This window comes from Dendropsophus ebraccatus, chromosome 8 (assembly GCF_027789765.1).
Source record: "Dendropsophus ebraccatus isolate aDenEbr1 chromosome 8, aDenEbr1.pat, whole genome shotgun sequence".
NCBI lineage: Eukaryota > Metazoa > Chordata > Amphibia > Anura > Hylidae > Dendropsophus > Dendropsophus ebraccatus.
In genome coordinates this window covers 118,131,272-118,150,247 of record NC_091461.1, presented here as the reverse complement: position 1 = coordinate 118,150,247, position 18,976 = coordinate 118,131,272, and the positions used below count along the sequence as shown (strand labels likewise).

At 43.1% G+C, this 18,976-nt stretch overlaps 1 protein-coding gene across 1 annotated transcript; it reads left to right on the top strand.

Annotated features, from left to right (window-relative positions):
• The first annotated feature begins 7,255 nt into the window (after positions 1 to 7,255).
• On the top strand, positions 7,256 to 14,745 carry RPS11 (ribosomal protein S11). The gene is made up of 5 exons (XM_069981569.1): positions 7,256 to 7,363; positions 10,172 to 10,303; positions 12,065 to 12,140; positions 12,332 to 12,461; positions 14,570 to 14,745. Exons 1-5 carry the CDS (start codon positions 7,349 to 7,351, stop codon positions 14,691 to 14,693), a joined length of 477 nt encoding a protein of 158 aa, XP_069837670.1. The 5' UTR covers positions 7,256 to 7,348; the 3' UTR covers positions 14,694 to 14,745.
• Positions 14,746 to 18,976: the final 4,231 nt, after the last annotated feature.

The window sequence follows — 18,976 nt, the reverse complement described above, 5'->3', positions numbered from 1 at the left end:
CGGGAAACTTTCCATAGAACTGATTATAGTGATCACAGGCCAGCTGTCTTTTGGTCAAGTTAAATGCTGAGACATATATATTTATACATATATACACAGAGGTGCCTTGGATTACGAGCATAATTCGTTCCGTCACTGCGCTTGTAATCCAAATTCACTGTTCCCATTAAAAATCACTGATATGCAGACAATTGGTTCCACACCCCAAAAATAATGATTTATTATTCTGAATAACATGTAAAACAGATGAAACAAACATTCAGAAACAGCAGAATCTGTGATATTATAAGTTACTGTACAGTAATGGAGAGGATGGGAAACACAAGGGCGGACAGAGACTGCAGGGAGCATGAAGGAATGAACAGGACAGATGTGGGCACATACATGCAGCTCTGTGTCCGGGGAGAGAGGGGTTACAGCTATGGAGAGATTACCTCCACAGTCCTGTCCTCTGATGTAAGCCCCAGCCTGAAGTGGGTCTGCTTTGATTTGGAAGGTGAGGGAGACTTCCTGGGTCAGAGTACAGTGCTGTAGACCCCGCTATGCAGACCATGCTCCTCCCCCACTCCCCCTCCCACCCAGTACAGGGAGCTCTTAAACCAAAGCAATGCTCTTACACCAAGTCACAATTTGGAAAAACTGTGAGCTCTTAAACCAAAATGCTCTTAAACCAAGGTACCACTGTGTGTATATATATATATATATATATATATATATATACAGTATGTGTGTGTGTGTACATTATATCAAGATTTTAAAATCCTTGTTGTGTTAACCCTTCAGAGTGGTGACAGTGATTGTGAAGGGGTACTCCGGTAAAAAAAGAATTCTTTCAAATCACCTGGTGTCAGAAAGTTATATAGATTTGTAAATTACTTCTATTTAAAAAATCTCCAGTCTTCCAGGACTTATTAGAGCAGCAGCAAATCCCCATAGAAAACCTCTCCTGCTCTGGACAGTTCCTGACATGGACAGAGGTGGCAGCAGAGAGCACTGTGTCACACTGAAGAGAAAACATCACTTCCTGCAGGACTTACAGCAGCTGATAAGTACTAAAAAACCTTTAATAGAAGTAAATTACAAATCTCCAGTTAATTCAAAATTATATTTGGAGGGTGGGAACAATCCCTTTAAGACAGTGGCCCCAAGGAACTAGTATATGGCAGAATAGCAGTAACATTTGTGGTGCAGTAGATAGATGGCTGGATACGGAGACCCCCAAATCCTGGCTAAACAGTACAGAAGCATCTGCCCGAGCACAGCGGGAGCCGAACAGAAAATAAACAGGATATGTGCTAAATAGAGCGATATAAGAAGAAAAGGTATTTACAAACATTCCCGTTCCATCAGGGAACCATTATGAGATGAAGATTCTTGATTAAGGACAATTACAGGGACATTTCCCTCCCATTGAGTCCAGTACAATGTGCAGGAAAGCTGCGGCCGGCTCCAGATCTCTGCGCCCGGGATCCGCTCAGCCAGATGGTAGTCATTCTATATGGATGCTCCATTGTCTCTTCTAGTTTCCATGAATAGTGCAGCAGGAATGTCCAGGCCCCCATGATGTGACCCATCAGCAGAAAGCTATGATTATCTGTTATACACAGCGCCCCCAGGTGGTAAGAACAGAGATTCTCCCCCCACTACATCCCCCTGTAATGGATTAGTTTATCAGAGTTTGTATAAATCGAGGCAGAGCGATCAATGACATCATAGATGGAGAACGCACCCCTGTGCAGGAACTACAACTCCCAGCATGCCCTGACGGCACTTGTTTCCAGGACATATTAGATTCATGATAGGAGCGGATTGTTTATATGGTTTATATACTTTTACACATTTGCTCATCCATCGGCCTTATTACACAGAGCAACATTCAATGTAGCAAAATAGTTAAAAATAGTTAAAACCTGCCCTTGAAGAGCAAATTCAGTACTAGCCCTTTAAGAGCGATTTTGCTGCCGGTCTAATTAAGAGCAAATCCAGTACCGGCCCTTTAAGAACAGCTTTGATACCGACTCTTTAACAGTGACAGCCCCAGCGGCCTTATAATGGCCAGTAGGGGACATGTGACTGCAGGGAGGCCAGGATGATCTTTAATGAGACCGGCCGTTCCGTGACCCAGGTCACGTAACGGCCGGTCTCTTACGAGGTCTGAACATAGCCTTAATGTAAATTTCTTGAAACAGACAAATCTGATTGAATCCAAAAATACTTAGCACACCTGTCACCACCGAGGAATATTGAAATGCAGAATAGAGTCTGTACATTAAGGCTGGGTTCACACTGCGTTTTTGCAATGAAAAAAACGGATGAAAAACGGATTGCAAAAACGGATGCAGTTGTGTGCATCCGTTTTGATTTGTTTTTCCATTGACTTCCATTATAAAAAAACGGATCAAAACAGATCCGTTTTTTTTGACGGACACAAAAACGTTGCTGACACTATTTTTTGTCTGTTGAAAAAAACCGGATCCATTAAACGGATTGCAAAAGCGCAGTGTGAACCCAGCCTAACCGGTTCGGGCTGTATTAATTGCAGAAATCGGAAGAAGAACAAGAAGGAGAAGAAGGAAAAGGACTTACAATATAGGGATTTATCAAGCACTAATAAAAATTCAGGAAATGGTGTATTCTGCCCAGTTTTCCAGTACTTATTAGCTGCTGTATGTCCTGCAGTGGAGTATTCTCTCCAGTCTGACACAGTGCTCTCTGCTGCCACCTCTGTCTATGTTAGGAATTTTCCAGAGGAGGAGCAAATCCCCATGGAAAACCTCCCCTGCTCTGGACAGTTCCTGACATGGACAGAGGTGGCAGCAGAGAGCAATGTGTCAGACTGGAGAGAAGACACCACTTCCTGCAGGACATACAGCAGCTGATAAGTACTGGAAGACTGGAGATTTTTAACTAGAAGTAATTTACAGATCTGTATAACTTTCTTACACCAGGTGATATATCCTTACATTTTATCTACATACCCTGGTCGAGGTAAAGCAACTTCTTCCCCCACCCAGCTTTGCCCCTGGCACAGATATGACAGCCCGGGACATTCCCTTTGATGCCATTCTGACTGATACAGTTTTATAAACCTCATTGTTTTTGTCGTTTTCCTTCTCCAACATCTGAGAATCTCATTATGACTCTGCAGAGGAAACAGAAGTGCTGAGTGTACAGGCCGAACCGCAGCAGGGAACACTGGAAACACGGCCGCGGCTTTACTGACTCTTCGTTCCCGACACGATGAAACCTGGTGGAACGTCTGCTAAAGCCATCAGCAGAAAACACTCATCTCCTATGAAACCTTCTAATAACTTTCCATAAACATGGCCGAACCAAAGGGAAAAAATTACATCACATGATCCTGAGGTCGCGGAGTTCACTTTTACAAGACGCCTGGGAAAACTAGTGGACTGTATTATTATGGCGCCATGTAATGATAGATCAAATGGGATGGATTTTGGGTACTAGAAGTGGAAAAAAGCATACTAATATATATATATACAGCCCAGCATACCATTATATATATACAGCCCAGCATACCATTATATATATACAGCCCAGAATACTATTATATATATACAGCCCAGCAAACCATTATATATATACAGCCCAGCATACCGTTATATATATACAGCCCAGCATACCATTATATATATACAGACCAGCATACCGTTATATATATAAAGCCCAGCATACCATTATATATATACAGACCAGCATACCATTATATATATACAGCCCAGAATACTATTATATATATACAGCCCAGCAAACCATTATATATATATATATATATATATATACAGTTCAGCATACCATTATATATATACAGCCCAGCATACCATTATATATATACAGCCCAGCATACCATTATATATATACAGTTCAGCATACCATTATATATATAGCCCAGCATACCATTATATATATAAAGCCCAGCATACCATTATATATACAGACCAGCATACCATTATATATATAAAGCCCAGCATACCATTATATATATAAAGCCCAGCATACCATTATATATATACAGCCCAGCATACCATTATATATATAAAGCCCAGCATACCATTATATATATACAGCCCAGCATACCATTATGTATATAAAGCCCAGCATACCAATATATATATGTATATATATATATATATATATATATATATAGCCCAGCTTACCATTATATATATATATATATATATATATATATATATACAGCCCAGCATACCATTATATATATACAGCCCAGCATAGTACCATTATACATATACAGCCCAGCATACCATTATATATAGCCCAGCTTACCATTATATATATATATATATATATATATATATATATATATATACAGCCCAGCATACCATTATATATATACAGACCAGCATAATACCATTATACATATACAGCCCAGCATACCATTATATATATACAGCCCAGCATACCATTATATATATACAGCCCAGCATGCCATTATATATACTGCCCAGCATACCATTATATATATATATATATATACATACAGCCCAGCATACCATTGTATATACAGCCCAGCATACCATTATGTATATAAAGCCCAGCATACCAATATATATATGTATATATATATATATATATATATAGCCCAGCTTACCATTATATATATATATATATATATACAGCCCAGCATACCATTATATATATACAGCCCAGCATAGTACCATTATACATATACAGCCCAGCATACCATTATATATAGCCCAGCTTACCATTATATATATATATATATATATATATATATATATATATATACAGCCCAGCATACCATTATATATATACAGACCAGCATAATACCATTATACATATACAGCCCAGCATACCATTATATATATACAGCCCAGCATACCATTATATATATACAGCCCAGCATGCCATTATATATACTGCCCAGCATACCATTATATATATATATATATACATACAGCCCAGCATACCATTGTATATACAGCCCAGCATACCATTATATATATACAGCCCAGCATACCATTATATATATACAGCCCAGCATACCATTATATACATACAGCCCAGCATACCATTATATATATAGCCTAGCATACCATTTAGCTTTCCCTACTGTCTGGCTGCACTCGTGACCCTTTTTAAGGCTGTCAGAAATCACCATCCCTAAATCCTTCTCTTCTGAAGTCTTTGCCAACACAGAACTGCCAACAAGATACTCGGATATAGGATTTCTGCTCCCAGAGTGTATTATTTGGGGAGAAGGAATCCTCTAACCAAGTATTATACTGGCAGTCCTGAGGCCCCAGTGCCTTGCCTGATGTTAATGGACTATACTAAGGATAGGCCATCAATATAAATCGCACAAATAATTATTGAGTGGACTTTTTGGATTCTGACAATCTAAGATGACACTGATGCTTTTAAAGCAAGGATGGGGAACCTTCAGCCCTCCAGCTGTTGCAGAACTACAAGTCCCATCATGCTGAAGCTTTGGCTGTCCAGGCATGATGGGAATTGTAGTTCAGCAGCAGTAGGAGGGCTATCCAGGATGAGGCCTGGGCTTCTAGGTCCATTGTTCTTTGTATATCAGGGAATATAATGGGTGCGGCTTTCTGCATGAGCTTTTCATTGCTCGGGGGACATTTCTTTACCTGCAATCACCCCATGTATATGATATCTCCCCGCTGTCGGGATGAACGCCTCGGGCAGCACTATATTAACACAAAGCTCTGGAAAGCTGTAGCCGCCGCTGTTTGACTCAACATCCCAGAGGAAAATCTGAAGAAATATCACATGACGGAGACATAAGAGATCCCAGGTGCAGGAGAGACCTGATGTTACCTCCTACAGAAGACGGTTATCATGTGGTGAATGGGTGGAAGAGATCTGCTGGGTCCACGCCACAGGCAGCAGGTGTCAGCTATAACCTACAGCTGCTACTATGCTGCCCCTGAGGAAGGCGCAGTGTACAGTGACACATGTCGGGCTTTATACTGGGTATATTCTGGTCTGCATGTCATCAGGGGAGCAAAACAGGTATCACTTACTTACTCTCTGATGCTTCACATTTGGCTGGGAAATATACTTTTTAAGACAGCAGGGGGTGCGCTCAATGGCCACCACTTCTATAGTTTCACCCACATGTAATGATTGAGATATGGTACCTGCCCCTCCAAGACCAAGTTTAAAGGGGTACTCCGGCGATAATTTTTTTCTTTCAAAATCAACTGGTGTCAGAAATGTATTTAGATTTGTAATGTATTTCTATTGAAAATCACCATCCTTCCAGTACTTATCATCTGCTGTATGTCCTGCAGGAAGTGGTGTATTCTTTCCAGTCTGACACAGTTCTCCCTACTGCCACCTCTGTCCATGTCAGGAACTGTCCAGAGCAGCAGCAAATCCCCATAGAAAACCTCTCCTGCTCTGGACAGTTCCTGACATGGACAGAGGTGGCAGCAGAGAGCGCTGTGTCAGACTGGAAAGAATACACCACTTCCTGCAGAACATACAGCAGATAATAAGTACTGGGAGACTGGAGATTTTTAAATGGAAGTAAATTACAAATCTATATAACTTTCTGGCACCAGTTGATTTGAGAGAAACCCTTTGGGGGTGAACAATCCCTTTAATTTCTATCTATCCGGGGATTTCCCTAACTCCACAATCTTTTCTGCTTGGAGGTGCATTGGGCAGTCTGTGATATGGGAACTGAGGGGGAGATTTATCAAACATGGTGTAAAGTGAAACTGGCTCAGTTGCCCCTAGCAACCAATCAGATTCCACCTTTCATTTTCCTAAGAGTCTGTGAGGAATGAAAGGTGGAATCTGATTGGTTGCTAGGGGCAACTGAGCCAGTCTTACTTTACACCATGTTTGATAACTCTCCCCCTGTGTAGTCAGCTGGAGGGCAGAATATTCCCCATCCCTGCTGCTATAAGTGATCACATCTTTACTTCAATGTAAAGTCCTGGACAGAAGTCAAGTGCAAATGTAGCTCCGCCCAATGTCACCTTTCTTTGAGGGATGGTGGAGGCACCAGTGATTGGGCACAATATTATGCTTTATAGACTGTGCTGTGCTGCGATATTGTTACTGTTTCCAAACTGTGAATACTTGAAAAGGAAAAAAAAACTACAAGTCCCAGCATTCCCCGCGGCTTCTCCGTAACGTCGAAGGGCACGTGACGTCAGCGCGCTCTCTATAATTCTGCTTTCGAGGCCCCACCTACCATTCGCTTCCAGCTTCCCAACAGATATCGCGAGATTTGGACGTCATTTCCGCCCCTAGTCTTTCCTTAGGAAGCCCCGTGGCTGGTTCAGGTCTCTTTTTCACCCGGCAGGCCAAGATGGCGGATATCCAGGTGAGGGCTCCGGCTGGTCGGGCGAGAAAACGTCTCAATACACTTATCGGAATCACGTAGTGGAGTGAGGACGGGGCAGTGAGCGTCCCGGGGAGATGGGGGTGGTAGTACCCGGGATGTAGGAGGAGGCGGAGGCCGGGAGGATGAGGCCACATGGAGGCGGCCGGGGCTGTGCTCTCCTGCCTGCGCGCTGCAGCCGTGTGTGCTGTGCCGGCCTCATATCCATGTATACAGCAGTGTCAGGCCCATGGATGTGTGATCTGTGGCCTGTCCGTGTATGTTTAGTCTCTGTTCACATTATGCTGCGTTTATTAATAAAGACTCTTCATGTATTCAGTATTAATGTGAATAGGTCTGCTCTGGTATATATAAGCATATCCCAGTGTATATATGGATGACAGCCCTGGTATATAGAAGCATACGCCAGTGTATATATGGATTGCAGCCCTGGTATATAGAAGCATACCCCAGTGTATATATGGATGGCAGCCCTAGTATATATAAGCATACCCCAGTGTATATATGGATTGCAGCCCTGGTATATAGAAGCATACCCAAGTGTATATATGGATGGCAGCCCTAGTGTATATATAAGCATACCCCAGTGTATATATGTATGGCAGCCCTGGTATATAGAAGCATACCCCAGTGTATGTATGGATGGCAGCCCTGGTATATAGAAGCATATCCCAGTGTATATATGGATGGCAGCCCTGGTATATAGAAGCATATCCCAGTGTATATATGGATGGCAGCCCTGGTATATAGAAGCATACCCCAGTGTATATATGGATGGCAGCCCTGGTATATAGAAGCGTACCGCAGTGTATATATGTAGGACAGCCCTAGTGTATATAGAAGCGTACCGCAGTGTATATATGTAGGACAGCCCTAGTGTGTATATATAAGCATATCCCAGTGTATATATGTAGGACAGCCCTAGTGTGTATATATAAGCATATCCCAGTGTATATATGTAGGACAGCCCTAGTGTGTGTGTATATAAGCGTACCCCAGTGTATATATATAGGACAGCCCTAGTGTGTATATATAAGCGTACCCCAGTGTATATATGTAGGACAGCCCTAGTGTGTATATATAAGCGTACCCCAGTGTATATATGTAGGACAGCCCTAGTGTGTATATAGAAGCATACCCCAGTGTATATATGTAGGACAGCCCTAGTGTGTATATAGAAGCATACCCCAGTGTATATATGTAGGACAGCCCTGGTATATATAAGCATATCCCAGTGTATATATGGATGGCAGCCCTGGTATATAGAAGCATACCCCAGTGTATATATGTAGGACAGCCCTGGTATATAGAAGCATACCCCAGTGTATATATGTAGGACAGCCCTGGTATATATAAGCATACCCCAGTGTATATATGGATGGCAGCCCTGGTATATAGAAGCATACCCCAGTGTATATATGGATGGCAGCCCTGGTATATAGAAGCATACCCCAGTGTATATATGGATGGCAGCCCTGGTATATAGAAGCATACCCCAGTGTATATATGTATGTTAGCAATGGTATATAGAAGCATACCCCAGTGTATATATGTGTGGCAGCCCTGGTATATATAAGCATAGCTCAGTGTATATATGTAGGACAGCCCTAGTGTATATATAAGCGTACCCCAGTGTATATATGTATGGCAGCCCTGGTATATAGAAGCATACGCCAGTGTATATATGGATGGCAGCCCTGGTATATAGAAGCATATCCCAGTGTATATATGGATGGCAGCCCTGGTATATATAAGCATAGCTCAGTGTATATATGTAGGACAGCGCTAGTGTATATATAAGCGTACCCCAGTGTATATATGTATGGCAGCCCTGGTACATATAAGCATACCCTAGTGTGTGTGTGTATATATATATATATATATATATATATATATATATATATATATATATATATATATATATATATATATATATATATATATATATATATATATATATATTGTGTGTATGTTATCCCTGGTACATATAAGCATACCCCAGTGTGTATGTAGGACAGCCTTGAGTCCTGGTGTGAATGGCTCCTTTAGAGGTTGTTGGCGTTATACTGGTAATGTGCTTGCTGAAAGTGCTTCTAAAGTGGCCATTGGTCTCCATTGTGCCCCCTGCGGTGGATCCCTATTGGGAGTTTGCATGGTGCCCGTTCACATGAAGAGTACTTATCTATTGTATGGCTGCCTGGGATGTTGCCCTAAAGCATTACTGTCACTTTACATGTTGCACAGATGTGTGAAGTTGCCCAAGGAGCCCACTCCATCCATATAGCTGGGGGAGCAGGTAACTGGTTGCAGTAGACAGGGCGGGCAGTCATGTGCACAGCTGTACGCTTCACCTAGCCGTCTCTCACCATTGGAGGGGCGACTGAGACCCTACAGACAGATCTTTACAACATGGCAAAAGCAGACACTACTTTACACTAATTCTCTTATAAAGGGGTATCTTCAATGATACTTCACTGATCCATAGGATATCTGGCTGATGGGTGACTGACAGCCTTTTCCAGCTGCCTCTTATTCCAGTATACCTATGTGGGAGGCTCATGGTGCAAAAATGTGAATGCAGCTTGCTTGAATCTCTGGATTTGCGGCCAAACTATCCCTTCTCCTCCCCCCCCCCCCCCCCCCCCCCCCTATGGATTTTGTCATGGAACCTACAGTAACTAAAAGCCATGTATTAATACTTAGGGCATCAGTCACCAATGTGGCAGTGGTGCCTGTGCATGCAATGCTGACTGTCAGCTCTAATGTCTCCTTGTGTTTCTCCTTTTGCAGACTGAGAGGGCTTATCAGAAGCAGCCAACTATCTTCCAGAACAAGAAGCGTGTGCTTCTTGGGGAGACTGGCAAGGAGAAGCTACCCCGCTATTACAAGAACATCGGTCTGGGTTTCAAGACCCCCAGAGAGGTAATTGTATACTTACTTTTAACAAAGCCATTCTATAACATGGTGATAAGAGACCTTTCTGATTCATAGGTTAATAAGGCCCAGGTTTACCCTTTATTTTTCTGCTGTGTTCAACCCACACATTTTGCATTGAGCTGCAAATAGGTTATAAGTAGAGATGAGCGAACCCCAAGCATGCTCGAGTCGATCCGAACCCGAACTTTCGGCATTTGATTAGCGGTGGCTGCTGAAGTTGGATAAAGCCCTAAGACTATGTGGAAAACATAGATATAGTCATTGGCTGTATCCATGTTTTCCAGACAACCTTAGAGCTTTGTCCAAGTTCAGCAGCCCCAGCTAATCAAATACCAAACGTTTGGGTTCGGATCGACCCGAACCCGGTTAGCTCATCTCTAGTGGTATATAAGATTGGTGGGAGTACTACCACTGGGACCCCCAACTAACACAAGGATAGTCTCCTGTCTTGTGAATGGTGGAGCACTTGGGTATGTATCCTGCTGCTCCTTTCATTATGGAATTGCCAAATATACATCACTCAATCCCATAGTAATAGGAGTTGCTTCAGTATTATATGTATAGGGACCAGTGTCCTACTACACCCCCCAGTCAGATGTGCTGCTCATACCTGTCTCTTCAGTTTTAACAGCATGTGTACCTAGATCTGTGCTGTTTGAAGCAGCTACAAGTGCTGCTATACCTTGGTGCCGCTGTTTCACACAGCTGATTGGAAATGTGCTAGGAATGAGACTTTTGACGATCTTGTCCTGAGGATAGGCCATCAGTTTTGTAAGGCTGCGTCTCCAGTCAGAACAGAGTGGTGGTCATGTTTCTTATAGAATCATTGCAGTTTTGTGACATCTGAAAGCAATAAAGTTTACGTAATCTTGTTAAACCATTTTAGGTAAGTTCACACTACAGAATTAAAGGAGAAGTCCGGCAAATTTTTTTAATTTAAGTATTGTATTGCCCCCTAAAAGTTATACAAATCCCCAATATACACTTATTACGGAAAATACTTATAACGTGCTTTTTCCCTGCACTTACTACTGCATCAAGGCTTCACTTCCTGTATAACATGGTGATGTCACGACCCGACTTCCAGAGCTGTGTGGGCTGTGGATGCTGGAGAGGATGATGGCAGGGGGACACTGAGGGACACTGAGCATCCCTCTGCCATCATCCTCTCCAGCAGCCACAGCCCGCACAGCTCTGGAAGTCTGGTTGTGACATCACCATGTTATACAGGAAATGAAGCCTTGCAGTAGTAAGTGCAGGGAAAAAGCACTTTATAAGTATTTCCCGTAATAAGTGTACATTGGGGATTTGTATAACTTTTAGGGGGCAATACAATACTTTAATAAAAAAAATTTGCAGGACTTCTTCTTTAAGCGAGGAGTTTGTCCACATGGCGGGTTCCACTTGAAGATCTGCCTGTCCCATTGACTCAGTCAATTCTTTGGACGGAACGCACTTGAGAAATCACATTGAGTCAATGGGCCAGGCAGAACTTTTAAGCAGAACTTGCTGCGTGGACTCCACCTGAAATTCCACACCTAATGTGGTAGTGTGCACATAACCTAAGTATGTACATTTCTTGGGGATGACACTTAATTCTGCCATATTGAGAGCCTACTGTATGGTGGACAATAGGCGCTACACCTGAGTGGGTGTTTACTTGTGATCAGCATTATGTTTCAGTATGAGATATGTTTCAGTATGTATCTCATAAGTCATTTTACCACAATCTTCTCTTGTTTTCAGGCAATTGATGGCACATACATTGACAAGAAGTGTCCCTTCACTGGTAACGTCTCCATTCGTGGTCGTATTCTTTCAGGTGAGTAACTGCTTGGGGTTTTACCTTGTATGACCGGTGTTGGGTTTTTGTCGGGGTCTATACAGTGTGTTGGATAATTCTGAATTGAGCAAGTGGTTTCTACTCCAGTCCAGTAATATGAATTAATTTTGATATTACTATTCCTTTTTTGTATTGACCAAGACGTCTCCTCTCTTTACCCCTGTCTTCAGGAGTGGTCACCAAGATGAAGATGCAGCGCACAATTGTCATCCGCCGGGACTACTTGCATTACATCCGCAAGTACAACCGTTTTGAGAAACGCCACAAGAACATGTCTGTGCATCTGTCCCCCTGCTTTAGGTAAGATGAAGGCAGATGTACAGTATGTATGTGTATAAGAATACTGGACTTACAGGTCATCTCTGTATTTCACATCTGTCACCTCTCGTGGCGATACAGTCAGTATTAGGGATTGGACAAAGTAGGTCATCTAGCTACTAGTGCGAATGGAAAAGGAGTTGCTGGTGACAACAAAATGTTGACATCACTGTAAGCTGGGACAGAGCTGGCGGATGTAGGGATAAACTATGCGCTACTTCTGCAACAGTGGCCTGTAAGATCACCAGTGGGTCATGCAGGTGGTGACGACTTCTCTTTTCATACTAGTGGAGCTGTAAGTAGCCGTCACTGCCCATACAAGTTGCTGTACACACAAACTAGTTGCTCTATGCACAAATCTCTGGTGCTGTGCATTTAGTTCTTTGGTGCTATGGGATTATAAAGGGAATATTACATCCCTACAAGCTCTGACCATGTGGCCTGATAGATGAATTCTTTCACTTACCAAGTCTCACTGTTCACATGATGGTTCTTTCTCTGTATGTTTGAAACAAATGGTGTTTTGTTGTTGCCTGGCTGCTAGAAGGACTATTTGCCTAGTACTTGGCTTGCAGTTTAGATACATACAACTGGCAACGTGTTTGAAGTTTTGAATAGCTGTTGTGTTCCCTAAAAGGGGTACTCCAGTGAAAGATTTTTCTTCCAAATCAACTGGTGCAAGAGATTTGTAATTCTTTCCAGTCTGACACAGTGCTCTCTGCTGCCACCTCTGTTCATGTCAAGAACTGTCTAACACAATAGCAAATCCCCATAGCAGACCTTTCCTGCTCTCCAGGCTGGAAGGAATGCACCACTTCCTGCGGGACATACAGCAGCTAAGTACTGGAAGTAAAGAACAAATCTCTGGCACCAGTTCATTTGGAAGAAAACCTTTTTGCTGAAGTAGCCCTTTAACGTTCACTGCTATGATGCCATCAAGCGTGCTCTGTAGGTTTGTAGCTAAGGCTGCCATCCCATACCCAGTCCTGGAGGTACCTGTACCCCATTACCTTCACCTTTATCCCACATGCGTTACTTTCTGTATTTCACTTTAGTAGAGCTGGGAGCTTTCATCCAGTTAGCTGCATGAAATTACTGTGTAGGTGTAGAACTAAAGTGCCTGGAAGTTTAAAGGGATTCTCTAGTTGGGCGACTCGAGCTTTCTGCTTCTGACATACACTTCCTGTATTTTTGCATGTTTTGGAAGTATACCTACTAAGATGTGACATGTGGGTGAATATCAGTCATTGCGTATGGGTTAAACCAAGCCAGCACACACAGACCAATAAGGGCCCAATGTGTCCTCGGTGAAATCTGCTGTAGACGCTCATGTTAGTTTATTGTACTTGGATTTGTTTTGCTGTAGGCGCTGGGATATTCCCTCACCTGATAGAAGACCCTGCAGACAGATCTCTGCCATGGACTGATGGTGTGGGTTCTCTTGGTAGCCATTACTAATGTGACAGGATATAAAGTGTTCAATATCTTGTGCATAACTGGAGTAAATGCCTTTATAGACTGGGGACAATATATAGCTTATCACTCATTGGTCCCTGTCCAGGACCCCATTGCTGACCACTGAGGCACTGTGTAATTCAGCTAACAATATCTTGCAGGACCCATACCCTCTGCAGCTCTGGATCACTGTATGGTCCTATGCTGCTCTCATAGAAGCTTGGATAGGGGTCTTGCTCTTTTAATTAAGGCCAATTTCAAGCATATAATATGCACAATTATGTCTGTATTACTGCTGCAGGACTTGACTCAGGACAGCCATAATACAGACAATTGCATCCCTACTACACTGGTATGAACCTGGCCTGATACAGATTCTATGGTACTGGGATTGGTGGAATACTAATGGTATCTTCTGAAGTAGTTGGCAAAGGTTACTTGCATAAGAGTAGGAGTCGGACTGATACCCCAGTCTGTTCCATATTCTTATACACAAGGGGCATTTCTTAGTTTTGCACACTGAGACATTCTATATGGCCAGTCTGTGTAGTAGGAGGCTGGATAGTACAGACTGAGTTGATATCTTGTATATCCACACTGTATTGTAATCCTTTCTCATTGTTCTTATCTTGCAGGGACGTCTCGATCGGAGATATCGTCACCGTCGGAGAGTGCCGTCCTCTCAGCAAAACCGTTCGATTCAATGTTCTGAAAGTAACAAAAGCAGCTGGAACCAAGAAACAATTCCAGAAGTTTTAAATGTAAATCAGATGTTCTTTCAGGTCAAATAAAACTTTATAAAAACATCAAATTTAAGGTGTTTCTTTTTAATGCATTCTGGATATTCTGGGTCACTTGTAAAACTATACAACAACATGTGCTGGTCGAGATCATCAGATCACAGGAAGCAATGGCCGTCACTGGTAATGACTACTAATAACACCTGTCCCACAGGCTGAGAGCCCCTTAGGGACCTGACTAGAACTTCACTTTAATTCAATTCCTTTAGAAAAGTTTGCTGAGAAGTTCTAGTAATACACAAGGCCTGTCTTATGACGCGTAGAGGTTTTACCAGATATCCTTTCCCCAACTTTCTTCCACTCAAGTAAATGGGGATGAGCTTGAATTCTGTATGGTCTGTGGCCAGGTGTAGTACTGTGTCACTGAAAGCAGTCTTTCTAATTGTGGACAATGGGTTTGAGGAACAATGCATTCAGTGTGTTTGAGTATTCTATGGCTACAATGTGTGTGAGGATTGTCACCTGGATGATGGTGTGTACGCACCTGTGTATTGTGGACATATGGTGGCATTTTGAATTAAGGATGAGTTCTGTTCAAACATGTGGGTTCTGCCCCTGCGGCCACTCTCATGCAGCAGTATACTGCATCAGTATTTGTAGTCTAAACCTAGGCGTCTAACCTGCAAATCACATTTGTCCTGTTTTGCACCCACTCCTGGTTTTGGCTCAAACTAAATTAAAGGGGTTATCCAGCGCTACAAAAACATGGCCCCTCTTCCCCCTCTCGTCTCCAGTTCAGGTGCGGTTTGCAATTAAGCTCCATTTACTTCAATGGAACTGAGTTAGAAACCCCACCCAATCTGGAGACAAGAGAGGGGGAAAGTGGCCATGTTTTTGTAGCGTTGGATAACCCCTTTACGGTCCCTTTCCCTCATTCACTCCTACAAATATAATGCAAAGTACTGACTGTGGAAATGGCTCTAAAAGGGTATTCTATCTCTGCTCATCCTGTATCCATAGGATAGGAGCTAAAAAGCTGATTGGTGGGGGGAGGACCACCCAGGATCCTTACTGATCCCAAGGACACCACCATCCCTGCAATGACTGGAGTGCTTACTGCCCCTGCATGGTGACTGCAGCCTGGGCTCCACTTATTCTCTGGGGGTGAACATGCTGTTTTCTAACCTGGAGCAAGTTCTGTATCAAATTCTGGAAAGCTGCAATTAATCCTCATGTAAATTTCCAGACTTTCGGTATAAATTACATCGCTATTGAAATTTCATGGTGGATTTGCTTCAAGTGATATAGGCATTGTCAAGGTACTGTCTGCTTTCTAGGCACTGATAGTACGGCACACCTGTAAAATGAAGCTTGACCGTAAAAGCAGCCAGTGGCGTTTCTTCCCCCCTCCACCCCATCGGATCTGAACAAACAAGCTGTGTCGTCGGCTGATCGCTGTACATATTACACAGGGCCGTGCTACTCTCTTCAGACAAATGGCCCTGTGCAATAGGGCAGTAAAGTAGATGCTTGATATGTGCTCTGAAGTATATATGTATGATGTGTATAGTCAACTTCTACATTCAGAAGTTGCTGGGAATCTGCTGTTCCAAAAGCAATGTTTATCAGGCTGTGTTCACACTACGTTTTGCAACGGCTTTTTTTGCACAAAACGGATACTTTTGTGTGCATCCGTTTTGATTTGTTTTACATTGACCTCCATTTAAAACAAAACAGATCTAAACGGATGTTTTTTTTTGTTTGTTTGTTTGTTTTTTTAACATACTCAATTGTAGTCGACTAGAGGAGCGAACCACAAGCATGCTCGAGTCCATCCAAACCCGAACTTTCGGCATTTGATTAGCGGCGGCTGCTGAAGTTGGATAAAGCCCTAAGGCTATGTGGAAATCATGGATATAGTCATTGGCTGTTTCCATGTTTTCCAGACAACCTTAGAGCTTTATCCAAGTTCAGCAGCCCCCGCTAATCAAATGCCGATCGTTCGGGTTCGGATCGTCTCGAACCCGGTTCGCTCATCTCTATAGTTGACCTCATTTTTGTGTCCATTTTTTTTTTTTTTAAGAATTGTAGTCAATGGAAAAACGGATGCACACATGTGTCTGTTTTTTGCAAAAACTTCATGTGAATCCAGCCTTTTGCTGATTAGCAGGGGGTTCTGGGAGTTGTAGTTCTACTACAGGTTGGGATCACTGGCCTGCTGTTAAGATTTCTTCTGATTCATAGCCTGCTGTAGTCCATGTGCAACGAGACTTACATTGGATATTTGGGTTAAGAACTCAAAAAAAACCTGCACCAGGTGAACACAAATTGTTAGTGAATGAAATCGGGATTGTTTCCTGCCTCTGGCTGTACCTGTCCTGACTGACAGCTTTGTGGCTTATTCCAGGAGAATACTCTAAAGGCCCTATTCCACGGGCCGCTATCACATGCGGCAGCAGCGAGAGGGGCTGCCTGTGTGATCGCTAGATCATCCAGGCAGCCCCTAGGGGATAGTGGCGGTCTGCTGCCACCGCTCCTGTTCGCTGCTATACGGCTGAATACAGTCGTTAATCGTTCTGTGGAATAGGGCCCTTAGCCAGGAAAAGGGAACTTTGGCTCTTTAGCTGTTGCAAAACTACAACTCCCATCGTGCCTGGACAGCCAAAGCTTTAGCTTTGGCTGTCCAGGCATGATGGAAGTTGTAGTTTTGCAACAGCTGGAGAGCCAAGATTCCCAACCTTTGCTGTTAGCTCTGCACCTGTCACTTGGATAGGAGTGGTTTACGTTTACTGATGGCCGACCTGGAGTACACTGTTATAAAGTTGTATTTATATTACCAGATTCTACATACTTACTAGTTGGCAATGCATTAAAGGGGAGGACATGATGTCCTGTATCCTGCCCATAGCCCAGGGGTAGGGACCCTCAGCCCTCTAGTTATTGCTAAAGTATAACTCCAGAGCTTTGGCTGTCCAGGCATGATGGGAGTTGTAGTTTTGCCCCTGATTTCCCTATACCTGCCACAGGGACTTGTGCTGTTGCACTTGCCCCCTATTGACCTTGTACAGGAGGGTAGGGAGGTTGCCTCCGCCGTCCCTGGACAGGGCTGTTGGCGTCCACAATATTCGAGCCATTAGGTTTCTATATGGGCTAACCTGCAGCCACTGTCGCCTATGGAGAACTCCAGCTGTAATAGATTGGAATAGTGTTCAGAGAACATATCAGCGAGCAAGTTGTTACATGAAGGTGGAAAGACGGATTGGACAGGAGACGCCTGCGGACATCAGCTCTGATGGGGGCTGCTCAAAGAATTTCCAAAAACATTCACCCGCCTGATAATCTGCATGAAGTGATGTCTTATGTGTAGAACTACTAGTCCCAGCATGCTGCGATGACTGCCTCAGTGCTACTAATCAGAAGTGTAAGGGACTATCTCATCAACCCATATGGAAAGGAGTGGTCCTATTAGAGTATATGGACAACATGGGGGATTGACCTCTGGAATAGTCCATACAATTGTTGGGAAATGGATTATACCGTCACTTCAAATGTCCCTATGATGTAGGGAAAAAAATGGATCTGTTGGGGTCTGAGTGTTCAAATATTCACCGATTATTAGATAGACAGAAAAAACGAGTGGCTGAGCTCTTCTCTCCCTGTATACTGGCTGCAGGGTATGGGGTTCACTATAAGTCTATGGAGATCATCACCTTCGAGCCAGACAAGGGAGTGAAGCGTTCAGCAGCTCGTTTCTCCCAGCTGCATCTAAACACTAGACCACAACTGGTCAAAATTGACAGAAACACTTAAAAGGGGTACTCCGGTGAAATTTTCAGCCTTCCAGTACTTATCAGCTGCTGTATGTCCTGCTGGAAGTGATGTGTTCTCACTAGTCTGACACAGTGTTCTCTGCTGCCACCTCTGTCCATGTCAGGAACTGTCCAGAGCAGGAGAGATTTTCTATGGGGGTTTCCTGCTGCTCTGGACAGTTCCTGACACTTCTTGTAGAGCATACAGCAGCTGATAAGTACTGGAAGACTGGAGATTTTTACATGGAAGTAATTTACAAATCTTTACAACTTTCTAAAAACAGTTAATTCAAAAGACAATCATTTTTACTGGAGTACCCCCTTTAAGAATAGGTGGGAGTTTGACCACTAAGACCCCACCAAACCTATAAATAAAGGGGACCCTTACAGTATTTACCGCCCACCGATGCACCTCCCTATTCTCTTCAATGAGCACTGTCAGGATTTTTGACCTGTCAATAGGTTTGATGGGATGGAGGTCTCACTGCTTGGA